The sequence below is a fragment of the Malaclemys terrapin genome, chromosome 2 (genome assembly GCF_027887155.1).
Source record: "Malaclemys terrapin pileata isolate rMalTer1 chromosome 2, rMalTer1.hap1, whole genome shotgun sequence".
NCBI classification, from domain to species: domain Eukaryota; kingdom Metazoa; phylum Chordata; order Testudines; family Emydidae; genus Malaclemys; species Malaclemys terrapin.
In genome coordinates, this window is record NC_071506.1 from 70068935 (window position 1) to 70092428 (window position 23494).

At 40.2% G+C, this 23494-nt stretch overlaps 1 protein-coding gene across 2 annotated transcripts in view; it reads left to right on the forward strand.

Annotated features, from left to right (window-relative positions):
* ST18 (ST18 C2H2C-type zinc finger transcription factor) overlaps nt 1-19539 on the forward strand; it is an 85324-nt gene extending 65785 nt beyond the window's left edge. For both annotated transcript variants that reach the window (XM_054017120.1, XM_054017121.1), the window contains 9 exons: nt 4498-4560; nt 5418-5486; nt 9557-9619; nt 9715-9795; nt 11185-11406; nt 12988-13076; nt 14620-14723; nt 16644-16787; nt 18903-19539. In XM_054017120.1, the coding sequence (XP_053873095.1) occupies nt 4498-4560; nt 5418-5486; nt 9557-9619; nt 9715-9795; nt 11185-11406; nt 12988-13076; nt 14620-14723; nt 16644-16787; nt 18903-19043 (976 nt within the window). In that variant the 3' untranslated portion in view covers nt 19044-19539. The remainder of the gene's footprint in view (nt 1-4497; nt 4561-5417; nt 5487-9556; nt 9620-9714; nt 9796-11184; nt 11407-12987; nt 13077-14619; nt 14724-16643; nt 16788-18902) is intronic.
* Nucleotides 19540-23494: the final 3955 nt, after the last annotated feature.

Genomic DNA, 23494 nt, shown 5'->3' on the forward strand with positions numbered 1-23494 from the left:
AAAGACAAACAACTCACTAAGGACCCAATCCTGCCTATCTGCAGAGAACCATGTGCAGACTGAGAAAAGATTAATAGCTAAAGACAATGAGGGTGGCAGAGGTTACCACACATACTGCACAATGATGTCCATGTCAGAATGGCATGTAGATGTCACCATGAGTGTAGTTCTAAGATGCGTGCTGCCCTTCTATAAGATAATGGAAAATCAGCATCCATATCCATACGTTACATTATGTGTGCATATTACCAGATGATCCCAGAGTTCTCAAGCAGGAAGGTAAGGAGGAAAACAGCTTCAGACGAGTTTAGTTCAAGGACTAAATCAAGAGTCTGAAATTCCTTTGTATGAGAATAATACAGACTGAGGATAAATTCAATATGCTTTAGATTAAAGGATCATTCTTAAAAGAAACCTCAGCTGTTCATTTACAATAAATTACAGGAGTTCAGACTTGTTAAATGCTGGTGCTGAATGTAAGACAAGTAACACTGACTGTAAAAAAAAATCTAGTGAGCAGCATTGTCCCCAGGTACATTCCATGTACTCCAGATGTTGAACAACATAATGTGCTTGCTGGACAAAGTATTTTAAGGCCATTGCTCAAAATAGAAAAAAATAGTCTCTGCCTTGTAGCCTTGTACATTACATAATATTTAACTGTCTGCTCTCCCCAGATCCCAAATATACAGAGCGTGATTCTCTTCTCACTTACACTGGTGTAACTCAGTAGAAGTTCCTCTGAAGCCTGTGAAGTTACAACAGTGTAAAACTTGTGTGAGTGGAGAATCAGGCCCACAGTCTCCTTCATTTTTTACAAGATGGCCTGTGTCCTAGAGCTCAACCCACAAATGAATGTGGGGTATCTGCCTCAGAGTCATTTCCTTTCTGCATGTCCTTGTTGTCAGTATTTGTTATGCAGTAACAGCAGGTTCTGCACTGTACTGAACATAGATGAAGAAACAGTCCTTGTTCAAGGTGTTTATAGGGTAAACAGACTGTTCCCTTACTTGCACAATCTGAACTATAATATGTCTCACTTCCTTTTAAAAAACAGATTTAAAGTAGGAAAACGAAGCAGCTTTTGAGCATTAACACAGACTGGGCCATTTTGTTATCTGATAAAGCAACACAGTTGTGGAAACATATAGAATAACACAGAAGAGTCACTTGGCACCTATCTTCTAAAAACAATAAAAACCAAAACCAACTGCGACTTCTACAGATTTGCCTGAAGTGGCAGGGAACAAAGCAGTGTATGTGCTGATTAAGGAAGTTAAATTAATAACTTAGTTTTATAAGGATTAGATCTGAGACCTTCCAAACAGGCAGATTATTTAAAATGATTGAATAAGGTCATGTTATTCACCAGTCTGTTTACATGTGTAATGCCAGTAGCCAGTTTGCATGCACAGGCCAAGATTTTAAGAAATGACTAGTGATTTTGGGTGTTCAGCTTGAGATTCCCTAGAGGGGCCTTGTTTTCAGAAAAAGCTGATTACCCACCTTCTGAAAATTAGTCCTTTTTCAACTGTCTCTTTTTGGACACCCAAGACCACTAATCATGTCTTAAAATCCTGGCCATGCTCCTTGAAAAATCTTTGGATTCACATCAAAACATTGTCAACATCTAAAACATTTTTTTGACATCCATAGACTGCTCTGTCTCTAATTTAATATTCACCTGGGACTCAGTCTACATATTTCATTGCTGTTTTCCCCTCTATCTCCCAACCCTGGTAGGCGCCTCAAGACAAAAGCAGTCTGCACCACTTACTGATGATAGTCCATAGCACATCACTGCAGACTCATTCACAGCTGAACTCCATGACATCAACCCTTGTCCTGCTATTTGCTTTGCAGACTCAGTGGCACTGAGTCAGTGAGACTCAATCTCTGTCTCTGGAAATTACGTTTCCTAAGGGAAAACTCTGTAGAGTGAGTCTTTCACCTCTGGTAGTGCAATCTGCATATTGGCTGCTCACCATATTGTATCTGCAATTGCAGTTCATGACCTAAATGGCCTCAGGCTTGAGTTTATTCTGCCACTTTTAAAACAACAACAACAAAAAACAGTTGTGAATTTATTAAAAACACTAATGTCTTTCCTTCTGTGATATTTATTGCTTTGTAATATGGGCTGATTTCCAGATGTTGATAAAAACATTTTCCTTCTTTTCATAATAACTGGGTGTCCTTTCTTCACCATATTATCAGATTACTTACAAGAATTGCATCCAGTTTTAACATATACACAGTGGATACATTGCACACAGAGTGGCAATGTATAGCTAAAGTGCACCTGTCCAGACAATGAAACAAGAAACATTTTTAATACATTGGATGAAGAATCCATAGCTGATACTGGGGGCAGACAGTATGTACTGTGTGCCCACTGAGCCCAGAACATACTGAACAAGTCAATACAAGTGGCTCCATCATGAGGAAGTTCTTATAATGACATAGGTCCTTGAAAAAAAAATTGTATCTATACACAAAGGATGATTTCCAACAGGCCCAATGGGCCATTCCAGCAACTTGGAATAGCCAGGTCATAGAAACACCCTGGCCATACCCATCCTGCAAGAGGTGATGTAGAGCCAGCTACACTGATTGTGCCTGTTGGGGACTCCTCTACACTGGAGAACTCTGATGGAGCACATCTGGCTGGTTTGAGACCCTGATTGAGTCAATATAAAGGCCCCTCAAACCCTGATTTTCAGGTATATTAAAGACCCTTCATACAACTCCAACAGCATAAAGAGCCTTACAACGTGCGTACATGTAATTCATCCCTGCTCCTGTCCTTTCTGCTTTACACCACTAGAGCAGTATATAGGGACTTAAGTGTGAATGAGAATCAGGCCTCAATGAGTAAGGCCTGGTCTACACTCAGGGCTGGCTTTAGAGCGATTCAGCCGATTCCCTGGAATCGGGCCCCACAACGTCCCAAAGGACCTGCCGCCGAACTCCCGCCACTGTCTTCGGCGGCAGCTCAATCGCTGCCGCGGAGGAAGGTCCCTCCGTCAAAGTGCCACCGAAAGCACCGGCAGCTGATTGAGCTGCCGCCGAAGTCCCGGCACTGTCGTCGTCGGCATTTCGGCGGAGGGACCTTCATCCGCGGCAGTGATTGAGCTATCGCCGCGGACAGCGGTGGGACTTCAGTGGCAGCTCCTTTGAATCGGGCCCCGCGGTGCCTAAAGCTGGCCCTGTCTACACTACACGGGTAGGTCAACATAAGCTGCCTTGCATCCACCTAGCTGTGGAAGTGTCTTCGCATAAATTTGGCTCCTGCTGACATAAGTGCCTCTCTACGCTGATTTAGTAACACCATCTCCCCAAGCGGCGCAGAGTCACAGTCAATGTAATTATGTCGATGCAGTGTCTGTGTAGACAGTGTGTTGCTTACGTTGACTGTTACTGGCCTCCAGGAGCCGTCCCATAATGCCCCACACTGACAATGCAATCGATACAAGCACTCCTGGAGAGGATGTGCACTGCCGACACAAGAAGCAAAATGCGCATGCACACAAGCGATTTAATAACAAAGATATCTGTATGCCAACGTAAGTTAGGTCGATATCATTTTGTAGTGTAGACATAGCCTAAGTCAGACTTATTTTACTACTTTGGAGCAATTTTTTAGTGCTTTGCCACTTACACTCACTTTACACTAATCTTGTAATTTATGATCCCCTTACTAGGGCCATTAGCAAGGATTGAACTCAAGATGTGGCATTGCAGTGCACACCTATACAATTTGAGCTATGGAAATAAGTCAGTCAGCTGGTAGAAGCCCGTGGGATGTTAGTGGAGACATGGAACAATTTTGCCAATGTACTACATGTATATCATCATTTTTGTTATTGCTGAATATAGCCCAGAAGCTTCCTAAGGAATTGAACCTGTTCACTCCAGGCTGCAGTTGGATGAATGGTCAGTTGTGTCTGTCCTGGAAGTCACAATGACATCTAATTACGTTACTGGAAGTCTTTAAATCAAGACCGAATGCCTTTCTAAAAGATATGTTCTAGCTCAGCCAGAAGTTATGGGCATGGTGCAGGCATTGCTGGCGGAGGTTCTGTGGCCTATTGTTATGCATGAAGTCAGCCTTAGATGTTCATAATGGTACTTGCTGACCTTAAAATCTATGAATTGTCATAAAAAATAGCTGGCAGTAATGAAACTACCCAGACTGCACCATGATCTGTGGTAACTGCAAAATCTATGCAAAACATATGGTGGTTTCAGCTAACCCAGAAATACATAAAATTGTTTTGATTCACATGGGTTATGAAACTTTACACAACTGTACTGTGTTCTAACCCACATACTTAGATCGAGAGTGATACTGTCATGATGATAACATTGATTTTAGATCATGTCAAATGTAGTTGGTGTGAAGTATGTGGCAGGTTGTTGGTTAGCAGTGGGGGGTGAACTGTATTTACATCATTTGGAAACAGTCTTAACTCTAACTGCACTTTCTATACACAGCTGCCCGACTCCAGGATGTGATGGCAGTGGTCATGTAACAGGAAACTATGCATCACATCGCAGGTGAGAAATGACAAAAACTCATAACAGGAAGTAGAGCTGCTTTATGTACAGTCAGCATCTAATAGTTTTATATATAACAATAATATAATTGTTATATATAATTGGGCAAATAATTTTCAGCCAATTAATGTACCCAGCAAACTCAGCCTCTGTTTTTTCTTGTGGTATATATCTCAAGGTTTTTTTTAGCTGATTACAAACAGTTCACTGTGATTATTTGTTATGCAAGCTGTATGGATTAGCTGAGATTGGTTAGATAAGTCATATGGTACTGTTTGTGCGTCCTTAAGTGGATGAGTGTGCAAACATGAAATAGTTTTTTATGTTTTTGCACCTCTTCATATCCATACACTTCCCAAACCTGGCAGTGGATTTAAAAGTAGGTTTCCACAAACTTTAGTACAGATGGCTTTGAAGTTCTCAAATTTGCAAATGCTTTTTGTGTGCTGCCCCTTATTTCCTCTCTGAGCTGGGACAATGGTCCCATCTCCTGCCGTTCCCTTTGGATGTATGGAGGAAGCAGTCCTTACCTTTCCCCAACAATATGGACTACAGCTCTTTATGCTGGCAACACAAAAGAGTGGGAAAGCTCTTTGTAGTCTAACCAGCTCCATACATAACTGCTTTGGGACCAGAGAGAACCTGGCTCCGAGCAAGTAACCTGCTCTGATCTAAAGAATGACTACCCTGTATTATCTAGCTCTCATTTGCCAACAGCAAGCGTGGGTTTGGGTTTTTTTTTTGGGGGGGGGGGGAGACTGTTTCTATTCCATAATAAATAGTTAATGCTATTCTAGAAAAATCATTTTCTGTTTTAGCATATTGAAGAAAACATGTTTCACATCTGTTTTCCTTAGTGTTTCCGGGTGCCCATTAGCCGACAAGACATTAAAATCCCTTATGGCTGCCAACTCTCAAGAGCTTAAGTAAGTAATGACAATAGAAAAAAAGGCTTTGGTTTGGTGATTGCTGTTTATCTCATATTGGCATGTTTCCCAAACAAATGCAGCTATTTAATAGGTAAGAGAATTGATCTTTGTAAAATAAAAGCCAGTTCAACCCCTTGTCCCAAACGTGAAAACAAATTGAAACCAAAGCCTTTAAGAAAAGTTGGGCTCACTTTTCTTTGTTTTTCATGTTTTTGCACCTCTTCATATCCATACACTTCCCCAAACCTGGTGCAGATACTCCGAACGTTGAAAGAGAGGCTGTTCTGATGGTATTTCTGAACCAGCTGGAGCCAGGAAGTATCGAAGTCTTACAAAGAATCTGATCTCACAAAATACCCCGTCTGATTTCTAGATCAAAGAGGTTAGGATAAGTATTCAGACATTTGAAAACCAAAACAAGCCAAGCCTGCAAATCTTCAGTCTTCATCCTCCAGCACTAGATATACCCTCAGCTTAATGTCACTGAGGCAGCCGTCAAATCATATGAATCAGTGTTGCATATTTCTCACCATGAAATGACACAAAAGGGTTTTGCAGGCCCCAGTAGATAGGCAGATGTACAGGGCCTTAAGCAGACCTCAGTAATCTGCACAGCTGGCCATGGGAGTCGGGAGAGGGATTGGCAGCCAATCACCTAGTTAATGGACGGCTTTTGTCAACAGAAGGGAGTGAAGTAAAAGGATGGTTGGTGCTTTTTAGCTACATCTACGCTGCAAGCTACAGGTGTGAGTCCCCTGCCTGTAGTGTAGATGTAGCTTTTGACAGGTTTGCCAGCCCTCTTTTCTCTTTGCATCAGTAAATGGGGTCCTGCCATATATGGCTTAGAACGTAGTGGGGGTTTGTGGGCCTGTACACCCTGCCCATATTTAGAGTCACCCTCAGTCCAAATGGAGGAAAGTAAGTTCTGATGATGGTACGTTTACACTGCTTTAATGGCGTTTCAAGTACAGGTGGCCAAATCCAGGTTTTAAGTTCAGGGTTTAGCTAGAAAGTTTGTCAACTTCCTAAAATAAAACAAAGCCGTTTCCAGTCATGATATTCAGGTGCTGCCCTGCATTGTAAAAAATATGTTGTGTGACTCTAGCCAAGGAAAGCCTGCTCTCTAGGGACAGAGCAAAGGCAGTAGGAAAAGGCCAGCTATGTGGGCAAGAGGTAAAAACTTTTCTTAGAGCATAGTCATTACTGAGGTGCTGACACAGTGGCATGAGATTTCAACCTTGGGGTCTGCTGAACTCACCTCCCCAGCATTTGGTTTGAATAAAGCTGTGGAAAGAGTGACAGAACAAAGATTTGTGAAAATGGTGCCAATTTCTAAATCAGTCGCTGATTCAGCGCTTTTACTTGCTTTCCATGAACTCAGAGCTGAATGGGTGTTCCCACAAACAAAATAAATGGCTGCTCTGCATGCAAACCCACATAGTCACATGTGAACAGTGACATTTGCATACCCACATAGATACTGTTTAACTAAAGCTTATAAAGTTTCAGTTGTGTAATAAGGAAAGAGAAGCAACAACATGTGACCTGAGTTACTAACCACATGCTATGAATAACGAGTGAGTCATGGAAGCTATAGGCAAAGTTCACGAACAGCCCATAAGCAGAAATAGGTTTCATGAAGTGTTCAGCGTCGAATTTCAGATGACCAGCAAAATAGTAAAACTCAAAATTTGTTCCCAGACCATTTGAAAAGAGAAAAAAGGGTCCACTAAAATTATTTGCTACACATAGATCATCCAGTTTCAGGTTTGAGCAAAAACTAATTTCGCTCTATCCAATTTTAAATAAAATCCCATTTTAAAAAAGGTATATTTTTCTACAGCATTGTCTAGAAAAAATATATGAAGAAGGAAGGAGAAAAGAAACCCTAAACCCAGATCCTGAAAACATTTCTGCAACTGCGTAGCTATACTCACATCAGTATTTCCTTTTAGTTCACAGGGACTACATGAGTAAAAAAAACCCATGGTGTGTGTACACTGCAAATGCTGATTGCAATGTAGCTATATCCTTAGATGCACAAGGATTTGCAGGATCAAGCCCCCAGTGACCATCGTCCTAGTTTTATTTCACATAGTTATACAGATATATATGGCATCAAAAAGAACAGATGCATATATTTTACAATAATGTTCACATTCAATTTGTAATAATCAAGTTAAACTTTTGCCTTCTATTTTGACTCACTAAGCCAGCAAGATACCTTTTCTGATTTTCAGCTAATCTACAGTTTGCAGTGAAGGACAGATTTTAAAAGTGGTTACTTTAGTCAGATTGAAGACACTTAAAATTAGAGGCTTATTGGTACACAGATTTCTACAGAAAAGGACTAGTACAGAATACCTTACCTGGTGCCTGAGATGATAAAGGTTCCCAAAATTTAAAGCCAGAAGGAACCATTATGATCATCTAGCTTAATTTTCCACATAACACAGCCATGGAATTTCACCCAGTAATTTCTGCATCAAGCCTATAATTTCTGTTTGAGCTATAGCATATCTTTTAGAAAGGCAGCCAGTCTTATTTTATAAAGTTCAAGTGATGGAAAATCCACTACGTCCCTTGATCAGTCATTCCTGTGATTAATTACCAATATTAGTTAGTTCTTTATCATTTCTTTAAACCCACTTGATCCCCCCAACTATCATGGTTTAAATATTGATGCAGTAAAAAACTAGAATAATACACTTCTAAAAGGTGCAACTGTACCTTTAAAAGAGAGTTTACAACTGTATATTTAGGTGTTTAATACAGTATCCCAGTAAGCCTGTACTTAGATCACCCAACCACAATGCTTCCACCACGGGTAAGATGTTGAGACGTGTAGAGGGTTATTGAACAATGTGAATTTCCATAGTGGATCAGTACAAGGTTACTTGGCACAGATGTTTCTGTAATTCTGATACTCTGGAAAAAACATAGTGTTCAAAGGCCCTTGGGGAGGCTTAGCTTTAGTGCTCAAAACTGTACAAAAATGCACAAATACCTGGCACAGCATCTGAAGGTAAATGTTTTCCTTGTGCTGTTAGTGCTGCTTTGTACACCTAGGTGTGTTTCTTCTTTCTGAATTTTTAAAAGGAACACTTACGGCAAAAGAGAAAATCTCTTCAAATATGTACAAGGTTCATTTTGAACCTAAATATCTGCCACTCAACCAGCAAGTGCCTGATCCAAAGCCCATTGTAGTCAATGAAAAGGCTCTTATTAACTTTAGTAGACTTTAGAATCATAGAATATCAGTAGTCCAACCCCCTGCTCAAAGCAGGACCAATCCCCAGACAGATTTTTGCCCCACATGCACTGGCACAGCCAACATGTCTATTCAATCTGAGCACCAGTGAGAAAGTATGGTCATAACAGTAAGATACAGGTTTATTCCTTCCATTAGGATGCTGAAATATATTGTTACTAAACTTTCAAATTTGAAAGCTTCTGTTTGCTGCATGCAGAAAAGCCCCTGAACTCTAAAATAAAATCAAGGCCCACTTGCCAAATAAAATACCCAGTTAGATCCTATGTAAAACAGATGTGGTCTCCTTTCTGTGTACAGAGCTAAAAAACAGAAACTCCTGAGTTCTTCTCCTGGCTATGATGTTGATTTTCTCTGTGACCTTTAGTGACATAACTTCTCAGCCTCAATTTCCCCTTCTATAAAATGGAGATTATATTGAAAATGTGCTGATCATTGTAAGTCTGACATCAAATAAACACATAACAGTTATTTCACAGAGAAGTCAACAAATAAAAAGCTACATGTTTGTTTTTCCACAGTTGCTCCTTCATAAGAAAAGAAATATTTTGCTATGAAAACATTAACATATATTGTTCAAATCTGCAGTGCTGTATTATACAATATATTTCAAGTTCCCTATTAAAAAAACAATGATAGAAGAAAACATGAAAGCAGTTTGCCTACTGGAAAAAAATATCAGCAAGAGCTAGTTGTGTTTGTTCAGCAAAAGCGCCACTGCTGTTTCTTCCACTGAAGACAAATTTATCTGTTCCTTTTTAAAAAGTCATCTCTTTTGCTCTGTGCATTATATTAGGTGTCCCACACCTGGTTGTGATGGCTCTGGTCATGTGACTGGAAATTATGCTTCACACAGAAGGTAAGAATCATTCAGTTGTTTGGGAGTGAAGCTGTGGGAAATCGTGGAACGTGTCAGCGGAACAAAATTGTTTTTCTTTTGTGTACTTCTTTCAGCTTGTCTGGTTGCCCTCGTGCCAGGAAAGGTGGTGTCAAAGTTACTCCTACCAAGGAAGAAAAAGAAGACCCTGAACTTAAGTAAGTGCAGAAGCAAGAGTTTATCAGCCAAAAGGGAGAACAAGATGGTGCTTGGTATATCCCAAGAAATGTGCAAGTTATTCTTAGACGTACATGGGTGTGTCCTACTGTTAAAGCTAAGATAAAGGATATTTCCACAACTAGTGAAACTGGTGGAACATTTCATTCCAGTCCTATCTGACACAAAGTGTGGCAAAATTTAGGAAAATTCACAGTCTAAAATTCACAACATTTCAGACTGTGGCAAAATCTTGCTATATTTGCTGCAATAAACTGTAGCAGTGGTGAAATTTAAGCCTGGATCCAATTAAAAAATTCTTGCAAACATTCACCAAAATCTCATGTATCACACTTGGAGACACAAAGGGTGAAATCCATCTCTATGCAAAGAGCTACCACAAGTCACACATTAAGCCCTGAAAATGTGGATTATGGGGATAGAGGTGGTATATAGGCTTTATGCCATCCCTCTTCTGTACTGGGGTAAAATTTTAATTAAGGCAAGAACTGATAACTCTACATAAATCAACTTTATTGCTAACTCGAATATATGTTCTGTGAAAATAAATAAATAAACAATCAGCTGCCAAGGCATGTAGGACCAGTTCATTTACAACAAAGGACTTAGTTATTTCCTGTGCTGCTCTTACTATTTAGTATTTCAATTAGTGATTGTCTTTCAGACGTCTGGTATGTCATATGAAAGGCCCTAGGCATGTTCTCATTAATGCTGACAGAGCTCTGCAAAACTATCAGGTTTCACCTTGGCAAGTATTTGGAATATATTTGGAAAATAACAGTTTTCCACCTGCAGAAAACCACCTTTTGTTTTTTGCCAAAAATTGGAATAAAGAACAAAAAATGTTGCCTCTTCACAAACCCGTTAAAATGTGATTCTTTTCCCCCCTCTGATAACAATTTTTTTCTCTTTGACATAGTTTTATATGATGTCAATGCTGAAGTGGTTAAGGCATACAGCTGTATTAGAAATGCCTAATCCTGAGATTTGCCAAACACCCCTCATTCTCACGAACGTCAGTGGGACATTCAGGTGCTTCTCGGGATCAATCATAGAATCATAGAATATCAGGGTTGGAAGGGACCTCAGGAGGTCATCTAGTCCAACCCCCTGCTCAAAGCAGGACCAATTCCCAACTAAATCATCCCAGCCAGGGCTTTGTCAAGCCGGGCCTTAAAAACCTTCAAGGAAGGAGACTCCACCACCTCCCTAGGTAACGCATTCCAGTACTTCACCACCCTCAAGCCATAATACAGTTGCACAGACAGCGTAGTAGCTACTTAGACTCCTTTTCTTAGATGGTTATTGTTAGACTATTGTCTTCTGTTCTCTTGAGTAAATATAAGGATTCTTTTGCTGTGTTTCTGTAGATGTCCAGTGATAGGCTGTGATGGCCAAGGTCACATATCAGGTAAATACACTTCTCATCGCACTGCTTCTGGTTGTCCTTTGGCTGCCAAGAGACAGAAGGAGAGTCCTCTCAATGGGTCTTCATTATCCTGGAAACTGAACAAACAAGAGCTGCCACACTGTCCTTTGCCAGGCTGCAACGGGCTGGGTCATGTAAATAATGTTTTTGTCACCCACAGAAGGTATAATTTTGTGTTTTCTCTCTTGTTTGTTGTTTTTTCTTGACAATCCACTGTAGTGTTGCTTTTAAAAAAATAAAGCTGTAATCTAATTAAATTATGCTGAATTCTTATAAAGAGTTTATATAGCAGTTGAGGTGATAGGAGGCTGAATAACTTGAGAGTTTGCATGAGATTAGAACTGTTTTTAACATTGCCCAGGAGACAATGACTTTCACAGATCTTTCTAGATTTCCTGAGTCTGATTACAGGTTTTTGGTACAAGAAGGTAGCTAGACATATTTGAAATTACCAGTATTGATTGTGTATCTTTAGTAGGTAATCCAAAATGTTATTGAAATTTCACCACAAGGTTTTGCAAAAGCAACAATTGCATTATTTTTGTTATTACACAAATTGCAAAATTCTTACCAGCCATCCCCATGCAGGAGAAAACTTACATGAGACCTGTGCTTTCTAGATCCAGCCCTGAAGACATTACAAGGAGAAAAAAAAATCTTAAGAACTTCACTAGTTAACATGATTTGTAAGATGATGCATTTTCCCAGTGTAGAGAAGACTGAACAAGTTTCTGGTGGCCTGCTAGCATTGGGACATCTTTCTGGCCAGTAGTCTGCTCAAGACAAAGAAATAGTGGTCTATTCTTCAAATCTTAGAAGCCCTCATTGCTCCCTGTGTGGAAACACCACTTTCATTAGAACTCTTATTTTTCACAAGCTAAGTAAAACCATGGCTTTGTCCCACTGGTGCAAAATTGTAAGATTTGAAATAGCAAATAGCTCTGACAGTCATCAAAAAGCAAAGTGACTACACCTTTACCTCGATATAACGCTGTCCTTGGGAGCCAAAAAATCTTACCATATTATAGATGAAACTGCATTATATCGAACTTGCTTTGATCTACCGGAGTTCGCGGCTCCACCCCCCCCCCCCCCCCCCCCCGGAGCACTGCTTTACTGCATTATATCCAAATTCATGTTATATTGTGTCGCGTTATATCGGGGTAGAGGTGTATATATAATAAAATCTTTTTAAAAAGCTATTGCAGCCTATAGTATGAATCCAGAGTTATCATCATATTGGTCATTATTATGCATCATCAAAATGATACTATAGTTAGGCACAGTGAAAATCTTCATGTCAGATTTTTTTTTTTTTTTTAGTTGGTAAACTCAGCATTCAAAGGGATGCTACTGCCTCCTTTTTTCTGAAGCATAATTCGTCAATAAACACAATGGAAAGTTTTGCTTAAAAATTGATGGGACAATATGACCTCAAGATTTCTGTAAATATCACATTCACATAACCTTAGAGTAGCTCCCACTGCTATTTTCATTTGTTTGAAATGTCTGTAAAAATAGTTTGCTTCGAGGCTGAGACTTCGGTGCCAGTTTTCAAGCCAGAATTTATTTTTTACAGCTAAAATTGCTCTTTGTGAATTATTTTATTCCCTGTAACAAGGTTATAATGGAGCTGCTGACATGACCTTAGGAATAGAGGTCTGAACATGAGCACTGTAATATTGCTATGAAAGGATTGCTTCCATTTTCACATGGGTCACAGCATTTTTTCTATCTTTTCTAGCTTGTCAGGGTGTCCTCTGAATGCACAAGCCATAAAAAAGGGCAAAATCTCAGAAGAACTAATGACTATCAAGCTTAAAGCAAGTGGGGGTAAGGAGACATGCAAATGATGATTACATTTATACAGCTGCTAGGGACCCGATTCTCATTTACACGTTGCCTCTTTACACTACACTGACCATGTAAAGGGGTCTGAAAATGGGTATAAATGCCTTTACGTTCTCTTTCTTTAAAAGCAGTAACAACATTTCTTCACAGAAGATACATGTCATTCACACATCATTTACATCCATGGACCATAACATGTGGGGTACACAACTACACAGCTAAGTCTGATTCAGGTTTGGGATTTGTCTTTTTCTGTGTTATTCATAAACCAGCAGGAGTTACCTCAGTTAAATAAAGATTTTCAAACAAACCCCCAGAGGGATACATGTGTAAAGCAGAGTTTAGCTACCTCGTTCCCATTAACTTCATATTGTATTGCTCAGTCTCCGTGCAATACTTTGACAGTTCTCCCCACATTAAATAGAATGGAACATCTGTCAAATAGCTATAGGGAACTTGATTCTGTTTCCTGTGGGTAGGGCCCAGGGACAGGATTCAGGAGACTTCTGTGGTATTCTTTACCCTTGGGTAAGTGAATTCACTTCTCTCTGTTCCCCACCCTTTGTCCATATTGTCTATTTAGACTGTAAGGTCTACAGGACAGGGACCGTCTCTTACTGTGTGCTTGTAATATGCCCAACCCAATAGGGTGCTGAGCTTAGCGGCCTGTAGGTGCTATGGAAATAAAAATAATTAATCTGCAAGCAGAATAAGACCCAGAGTGATACTGAGTGAGGGGAAAACGTTCATCACTGGGGGTGGTGGATGCTCAGTACATCTCAGGATCAGGCTTTTATTGAGGCTTGGGTGGGTTGTTCTTTTTCAGCTGGTAGGTGTGAAGAGTGAGTGCTGCTTTTTCTCCTTTTGCCTCTTTTGGCCTCTCTACAATTTCCCTCTCACAGTACTTTAAACCACACTATGTATCACAGCAAACTAAAGCCCTGATCCTTCTCTATCAGTCAGCCCATACAGAGCTCCTTGCAGGACCAGGGTAGATCTTCAGCTGGTGTCAATCGCCATAGCTCTATTGAAGCCAATGGAGTTATGAGGATCTGATCCCCCTGGAGGAGGCGGGGGAGAGGGACTGCTCTTACTTTTCTGCTACATCTAAAAATCTCCACCAAAATCACAACATACCCTGCATTATTGTTTTTAAAGATTGTGTTTTGGATTTTCCTCTCTCAATGCCCACAGATCCTCTTTCCCTCTCACATCTCTCTCCCTGCTGTGGTTGATTGTTTTACTGAACAGTGGGGGGACCCACTCTGACAGGGAAATACAGTAGGTCAGTGAAACTCAAATTACCCTTTGACCCTTGATCTCTCTTCCTGCTTTCAAAGACGCTTCAACACAGGGTGCAGTTTTGACAAACATCATCAGTAAAAACCCATTTAAAGATCCCCAGTTTAATCTGAAAGCATGTTTTTTTGTGCTACACAGTTCAATGCACAGGTACCCACAGAATATTACTTCTTTTCACATGTTCACATTTAAATCTGTCTTTGGTCCATTCACCTTTTTGCAGGTATCGAGAGTGATGAGGAAATCAGACACTTGGATGAGGAAATAAAAGAACTGAATGAATCCAATCTTAAAATTGAAGCTGACATGATGAAACTTCAAACCCAGGTATAACAACAAAGCAAACAATTCAATCAGTTCTAATGTACATATGTAATGTTATTTTTAAGCTTATGTATCCTTTTTCTCATCTACACACATGCCATTGCATTGTGGCTTTAAATAATTTTTGACAAGCTTTTCCATTTAACAGTGAACGCCTGCGTATTAGTAGAAAAGACTTGCAGGGTGAATAAAAGGAACTAAGCATTTTGGGAACTAATCTTAGCAAACAAGGAAATCATATTTACTGTATAAAATGTGTACTTTCTTTTGTTAACCACACGCCTGCATATGATATCCTGTGGGCATTTTAAGAACCCATGTAAGGAGGCTTCATAGTAATATAATGAAGCCATTAGGTCACAAGACTGTGAATTCTTATTAACACACTCTAACTACTACTGAGAGTAGATATTTATTATTATTATTATTTACAGTTTTCCCTAGTTCTGGTCACCATATTCAGCTAATGAATATTTTATTTTAAATAGTCTGAATTTTGCTTCTGCACAGTAGATAGCAGACAGCGGCTGCATTTGCTAACCTGTGCAGTGCATTAGGTAGGGTAAGAGCTATTGCAAAGGCACAGATCTCTTGATCTTTTTCCATTTTTTATTATATGTATATGAGTGAGTTTATGGTGAAGGTGCTGGTTGCAGGTCCACAGTTCAGGTTGAGCTGAGTATGTAAATACACAGGGTGACATATATACTCAATTCTATTTCACCTGGTGAAACTTGTCTCAGAATGTTAGGAGCATTAGGATTCTAGGTGGAACTTCCTGAAGGGTAATAGACCTGAAAAATAAGAATGAATCCAACTTCATCCCAAACAAGTTCAATATAGTTTATAGTGGCCTCAAATTACAATTGTGTGGTATTTATTATTGGTGAATCACCTGCATTATAGCCTGAACTAGAGACTTGCTGAATCCGCACATCCCCTGCTTGTCTTTGGCCCGTCACTTCTTAAATTGACCTGGCCAACAGTTGTGATTGTATCAAGACACTCAAGAGCAGGGGTTGTGGTGATTTATGCTGCACTTTCACACACTTTGCACAGATATAAATTACTATACAAGATGTTAGGCTGTGGAGAATCAGGACCCAGCATCTCTAGCTTGAGCTTTTCAGCACAGTTTTTTGCATGCAAACTTTCACAAATGTGTACATTCCAAGCTCTCTCATTCTTGTTAGTTATTCTCCAGAAAAGGATGTCATTTTGCTAACCTCAGTGTTGGTTCTTCAAAAATTATATTTTCATCTGTCTGTCTAGAGATCGACTGCACAATCATATTTGTTCCATACACAACTTCTCAATTTCCTCCCCGGTATATTTCATTTCTTATTGTCTCCACTCTCTGGCCTATTTCTATTCCCAATCAGTTCAGAACTCTAACCTCCACACAGGGGGAGGGCAGAAAAGTAGCACAAGAGCTAATACCAGTGTTGCAGCTATTATAGTCAATCAGCAGGGATGCTGTGAGAACAGAAGAGCAATGTAAACATCAGCTTTCTTCTTCCTTCCCCCAACCCTGAGGCCACACTCCCCATTCCCAACTACACAATGACCCTTCCACCTCCCTGGCAGCTTGAGACCTGGGGTCTCTAATCCATTTCGGAACTCATCTTCCCAACACAATACACTCTTCACTCAGCAGGCCCACTGTCTACAGCTTCATTTAAATAAGTTTTCCTTGTGAAACAACAGCAGAGTTCACTGGTTCAGAATTAATGTGACTTATCCCCTATTATGAATATCTTGTGGCCATGTTATGCGCGACTCTTATAAAAACATAACTGAGGTTCAGATCTCAATTGGCAGCTTTCACAGTCTTGTGCTCCCTCTTCCAAGGGAAACCTTTCATTTTGGGTTCAACCTCCAATCATAATGCTGCCAAGGGTCTTGTTGTGTGTGTGATTTTAGATCACATCTATGGAGAGCAATCTGAAAACAATAGAAGAAGAGAACAAACTTATAGAGCAGAACAACGAGAGCCTGCTGAAGGAATTAGCTGGCCTAAGCCAAGCCCTCATCACCAGCCTTGCCGACATTCAGCTTCCACAAATGGTAAGTCTGTAGCTAAAAACATTGCCGCTTCTTTGAGAGCATTTGTCTACACGTTTGGCCAGAGTGGTCACTCAGTGCATCACTGATGTGGGTTCCATTCCATCTCACATGGGACTGCCTTCCAGGGTTTAATCAGTTTCCCCACGCTTCATTACTCTCCCTCTACACGAGCATGATGCAGTAAATGCATGAAGTTTGGAATATTACTAGCTCCAATATTTGAAATATAGAGAGGTAGTGGAGTCCAAACTCTGTCCTGGTATAAGAGGATGCAAAGCAAATATTTGATGCAAGGCACGTATTTTATGCTAGTCCCAACCTGAAGGAGTGTCCCTGTCCCATCCAGGGTTAAGCTAAGTCCTCAGGTGTGGGAAAGTGTCCTGGACTTCGAGGCACTGCAGTAACATGGGACAATCTTCATCCATGCAAGAATAAATGTTTGCCTCACTTTCCTAAGGCCCATCTATACAAGTTTCAGTGTGGTTGGTGTGTATTCTCATTCAAAACAGAATCATGCCAAAGGCCAAGTGGGAGGAGCCATATTCACATACTGCCCATGCTTTACCCTCCAGGAATAGAATCCCATTCTGTGTAAAACATTAGTTTATTTAAAATCAAACTATACTGCATGTCTCTGGGATTGGTAATGGGATATGGGTACCCTTAAGGATGGAACCTTGCATTTCTGGGTAGCTCAGGCTGGAAGTAACTGTAATCGATACTCTTATGTGCAATGAGTTTGATTGTCACATTCTGAATTTTCCCTGATGTAGGGAAGAATCCTTTGGTGGCTCTGTGCTCTGGATCCCTGTTCCTTGAGATCCCTGTTCACTGCACTTCAGGAATCCCAGACTCATAGGAGGATCCCTAAGGGACTGTCCTAGTTTACAGGAGCCTATATGCTCTAAGCTATGTCAGGTGCTGGTTCAGACTTGGTCAGGCTGAGGATCAGGGAAGCAGAAATCCACCTTTCCCCATCCTCCCAACTATGTCCATCACCAAGTGCAGTGCAGCCAGATCCAAGAATTTTCACGATGCAATGTTGTATATGTCTGAATTCCAACTAAATTACCTCTTAGCACCAATACAACTGCATCAGTGCCGGAAAAGAATTACAACATAGTCTAGGATAGATTAGGCCTTCATCTTGGTCCTGTGAAACAATGAGTGTCTCCTGTAAGGTGATGAGCACTCTCAATTCCTGCTACCGTTGAGATGAGGCTCTAGAGTCTTATTCAATTGGATCTCTGACAGCACTCATCGAGTCCTATATTCATTTTACTGTACAGTCACAATGTTGCAAACATGCGAGGAGTTTACTGATTCTGCCCTGTAATTTGGCTGGGAATTGACCAACTCCCTTCACTGAAGATAATAAAAGTTTGGTTTGAGAGCCTGATTCAGGAAATGCTTAATACTCCTACTGAAGTAAGTGGAACCCACTCACTTGGTTCAAGTTAGGCACCTGGTTAAGTACTTGCTGAACCAGGGCATTAAGGATTTGGCTCAGTATGTGTGTGCATTCTCTTTCTACCTGTCTTTCTTCGCTCTCTCCACACCCAGACGCTCCCCATTTTGTTCTTAAAACCCAGATTGTGCATTTTGCTCATAAGGTTTTACCCCATTTCATCCCCACCCACCATTGTCGTAGTACTTTGTTCTGTAACTGCCTCTGGAGCTAAGAACAATGTACGCCCATTAAGATCCAAATCCTCCTCCTCTTATTTACACACAGTCCCACTGTACTCTGAGGCAGTACATGTTTGAGTAAGGCACACAGAATTTGGCCAGAATTAAAGAGCAGGGCACACCTAAGATAAATGCCTCACAATCCCCAATAGATCGATTGCTACCCGCCGATCCGGCGGGTAGTGAAGACATGGCCTTAGAGGGCAAGCATGTGGTTCCCACAACAAATTAAACTCCCTTCACCTCCAACAAACCCATCAGTAACTTGGATGCCTGCCATGCGTCTGACCTCAGCTGTCCCCAGTCGCTTTCAAACAGGACCGACATATTGTCACTTTGCATATTGTCTGTTAACATTCTTTTTGGGGGGAGGAGGCCTTAATTTTGGCTTCTGAAATTGGTATAATATGTTTTGTTTTCATTTAGGGGCCAATCAGTGAGCAGAACTTCGAAGCATATGTAAATACACTCACAGACATGTACAGCAATCTGGAACGGGACTATTCCCCGGAATGCAAAGCTCTGCTGGAAAGTATCAAACAGGCAGTGAAGGGCATCCATGTGTAGGATGTGAAGGCTGCTGGGCAACAGAAATTACTTAACAGCAGTAAACTCCAGATGGATCTGTTAGGAGTTCATGTACTGCTAAGGCGTGTAGGTTGCCGTGCTGCATTTACAATTGCAACATTGCACTAATTTTCCCAGCTGACATAAAAAGGAAGGAAAACACAACAGACTATTTGTATTAACAGCAATGCACTCAATTAATATATTGTATTTATTTCAGTACAATTCCTTTTTTTCCTTCTTTTGCACTCAGTTTTTGTAAAGTGAATGTAAAAAGTGTGTGCAACTATTTTTTATATTTTTATTTATTTCTAATCAAAGAGTTGTGTTTTTTTATCTTTTAACAGCATTTTTGCGGCCTGCCATATTTTTACAAATGTGTTTATTAATTTATTTTCCAATGGGATTTTAAATAGACTGAAAGTTATACTGTAAATTAAATATCTTGCTGGGTTTGTACAGGAAGAAAAAAAATACTATGAAAGTAACAAATGACCGAACTGTTGTTCTAGTTTTATTTTCATCACATCCTGCTTTTTTATAATGGCTTTGTATCAGAAATGGGTTTGCAGTAACATAAGATGTGAGGAAGCAAGGAATGAAAAGATAAATGGCTCCCACTAGTGGGGAACCTGCGCTCTAAAAAGCACAGTTTGCTGGAACACAGTGTGTTGAAGAATTTGTTAGCAATAATGAAATATAGCAATCAGCAAAGCATTTGACTTGGCTGTGTGTTTTAGCCTACGCAAACAATTATTTAAAATGTTTCAAAAGAACTTCAGAATTATTTTAACAATGCAGTTTTTTTCCAAGTTAGTTCAGAGAGAAAAACTAATCATCCCTGAACAAGAGAGATGATTTGATACGACTAGTACTTTTTTAGTACAGTATGTTGTTACATTAGACAAGCGACCAATATGATTATGCATTTGTATTTGCAAAACACAAAAGCATCCAAACTGAAGATTTTGTACATACCAGTTAATCCAACAAATCTCCCCTGAAATGGCATTTATCGTACTAGTTGGAACTGAGAGAAGCTTAGAAGGCGGCAACCTGGAGAAAAATAATACTCCAGTCTCACTGTAATTGGTTTTCTCTTAACCTGAACTGTAGCAATGCACTGGTTGGTTTTAACCCCTCCTTATACACAAAGACAATGTTGGTATTGAATCGGTTGCCAGTCTTTTGGTAGGGTGCCAAGTGCTACAGTACATATGGACACACACAGACGCACACATGTTCAAAGGTACTTAGCTGTGCATCTGTATTCAGTTAGCCTGGGTTTTGAATTTCTGAATCAATCAGAGTTTAGTAGTTGCTATACCAGAGGCAATGTCTATTTCAGGGATTGTAAGTAATTAAGCACTGTTTCAAAAGTTTTTTTTATATTTATTTTTTTTAAAAAAAAGGTATAAACAACCAGCTAAACTGCCTTTTTTGTATGCACACACACCTCATGTGCATATGTGCCTCAGTGTAAATGTATACATGGATCTAGCGTGTGTTTAATTTTTCTGTGCTACAATGAAAGTGTTTATTTTTATTAGCCTCATTTATATTTAGACTGAATATGATGGCATTCACAGGCTTGACATATACAAATATATTATTACTGTTCCTGCACAAAAAGTAATATTCAAAGGTGATTCAACTCATGCACTGTGGTCACTGTTCTGCATTAGGTGGGGCTTGCTTTTCATTTGAGGGTTGGTTTAACCCTCTAATCTTAGTTTAGACAGAAGAAGATGTATGTTCTTAGAAGCTGTGTTTATTTTTAAATCAATTTTTCAAAAAGCTACCGTATGTGCTGTTTAATATAAATAGGAGGACACCAAACAAAAATTTGCTATTAAAGTTATTGTACTTGCTAAAAAAAAAAGCAAACATTTGCTATACTTGTTAAATGCATACAAAATGAGTTCACTCATTACAAAGACTAAAATGTAATTAACTACATATTTTAACAAATTTGTTATATATTTTATTTAATTTACATTTAAAAAAAAATCTCTTGCCAACCTATATATTTATTACTATGATTTACGATGGCTTCAGGTTAATTTGTCTGTGTTTGGATTGTTTGCTCAGGATGTTTTGTGAAGTATGTTCGTATTTATTTGCTTCCTTTGTACTTGATGTGTTTTGTAATGTGCACTGATTTTTTTTCTTTTTTCTTTTTTTTCTTTTTTGTGTTAAACTGCATTGATGAGCTATACTGTAAATTAGACCTTTTGTAAAAAGCAATGATGTATGCATTTTTTTAATTTGGAGTAGTTTGTATACTGTTTCTTCATACAATTAATATTTCTTACATCAAAGCAACAAAACTGTGTTCTGTGCTGTACATTTGGTGTATGGTAGGAAATAAAATTGATAATGAAACATCGCTGCAAGTTTTGGGGAGGGGGTGTTGAGCCTTCAGATGACAATCTGTATTGCACATTCTTAGCAGCACCTGGCACAATACAATGTGTCAGATGTTTTGCTTGTTTTGTGTACAAAATGTGTCATCCCTGTAAGTAAATTTATGGTACAAATATTTTAATTAGTGTTTTACATTGTCAGATGGAAGTAAGAAAAAAAATGGAAATACTTAAGTGATCCCTTTCATTACCCAGGGAAAAGAAATCAAGAAAATAATTACTACATTTAAACATTATTTAATGCACCAGGCATTCTTTTCTTGGCAGTTTCAGACTCTACACTAGCAAAGGAAAGGATATGTGCTGACCTTTAACAGCTGCTAAATGGTATTTAAACATAAAAGCCATTGTAAAGTTTGTAACAGTTAGGAGCCACCTACCATTTCAGTGCAATTTTTTGCTGAGATTTGCAGTGGTTAGACATTGCACAAATGAAGAATCTGCTGGTTTTAGAAAGAAGATATTTCCAGTTTCTAACTGATTCTGTGTTCCATTGTCAATTGAAGTGGAAACAGGATAATTTAGTTTTGTTAATAGAAAATAGTTTACTATCTTTAATGTACATGTCAATTCTTAGACTCCAATCTTATGTGGCTAAATTGAGAATGACTTTAATTCACTAAAATAAATGTGAAACTGGAAGGGCTAAAGTATCAGAGGGGTAGTCGTATTTGTCTGAATCTGTAAAAAGCAACAGAGGATCCTGTGGCACCTTTAAGACTAACAGAAGTATTGGGAGCATAAGCTTTCGTGGGTAAGAACCTCACTTCTTGCATCTGAAGAAGTGAGGTTCTTACCCACGAAAGCTTATGCTCCCAATACTTCTGTTAGTCTTAAAGGTGCCACAGGACCCTCTGTTGCTTTTTGTGGAAGGGCTAAAACTAGGGAAGATAGTGGAGTAGAATTGATGTAGATGGGCAAAGTCACACCATTTGAAAATTATTCAAATGCTGGAAAAACAAACATGTCCAGAGTTGGAAGTAGAGATAGGCCCAAGATGCAAAATTTGGATCCACGTGTGAATTTTGGACACCCCTGACATCTGGAAGTGTTTGGAGCTGGGGTTTTGGTACAGCTCATTATAGATAGAGGGGCCTTTTGAAAAATTCGGATCCATATCTAGGGTTGCCAGGCATCTGATTGAATAGGGACCCTGGCAGCTCCGGTCAGTGCAGCTGACCAGGCTGCTAAAAGTCCGGTTGGCCACAGCGGGGCAGGCAGTCTCTGTATGGCTCACGAGAAGCAGCCAGCATGTCCCTCCAGCTCCTACACAGAGGATTGGCCAGGGGACTCCATGCGCTGCCCCCGCCTGCAGGCGCCACCCTGAGCATTGGCTCCACAGCTCCCATTGGCCAGGAACCACAGCCAATGGAGGCAGCACCTGCGGGCGGGGGCAACATGCAGAGCTCCCTGGCCACCCCTCCGCCTAGGAGCCGGAGGGACATGCTACTGCTTCCCGGGAGCCATGAGGACTTCCTCCATCACCGGGAAATACCAGGGCCGCCTGAGATTAGCACCACCCAGACCCCACATCCTAAATCCCCTCCTGTGCCCCAGCCCTGAACTCCCTCACGCACTCTGAACTCCTCATCCCCCAGCCCAGAGCCCCTTTCTGCACCCCAAATCCCTCATCCCCAGGCCCACGCCAGAGCCCGTACCCCCAGTAAGAGCCCTCACCCCCTCCCACATCCCAACACCCTGCCCCAGCCCATTGAAAACAAGCAAGTGAGCGAGGGTGGCGGAGAGCGAGTGACAAAGAGAGGGGGGATGGAGTGAGTGGGGGCAGGGCCTCAGAGAAGAGGCGGGTCCTTGAGGAAGGAGTGGGGCAAGGGTGTTCGGTTTTATGCAATTAGAAAGTTGACAACCTTATCCATATCAGGTTTGAATTCCAACCTGTCTCCAGATTCAGGGATGTTTAGATCTAAAAATTTGGTTCAAGTCTATTTCTAAGAAGAAGGTGAAATTGACTTGTAAGGTAAAGTGAAAACTGGGCTACTGTTGTTTAGTTTTCTCCTTCACCCTTTG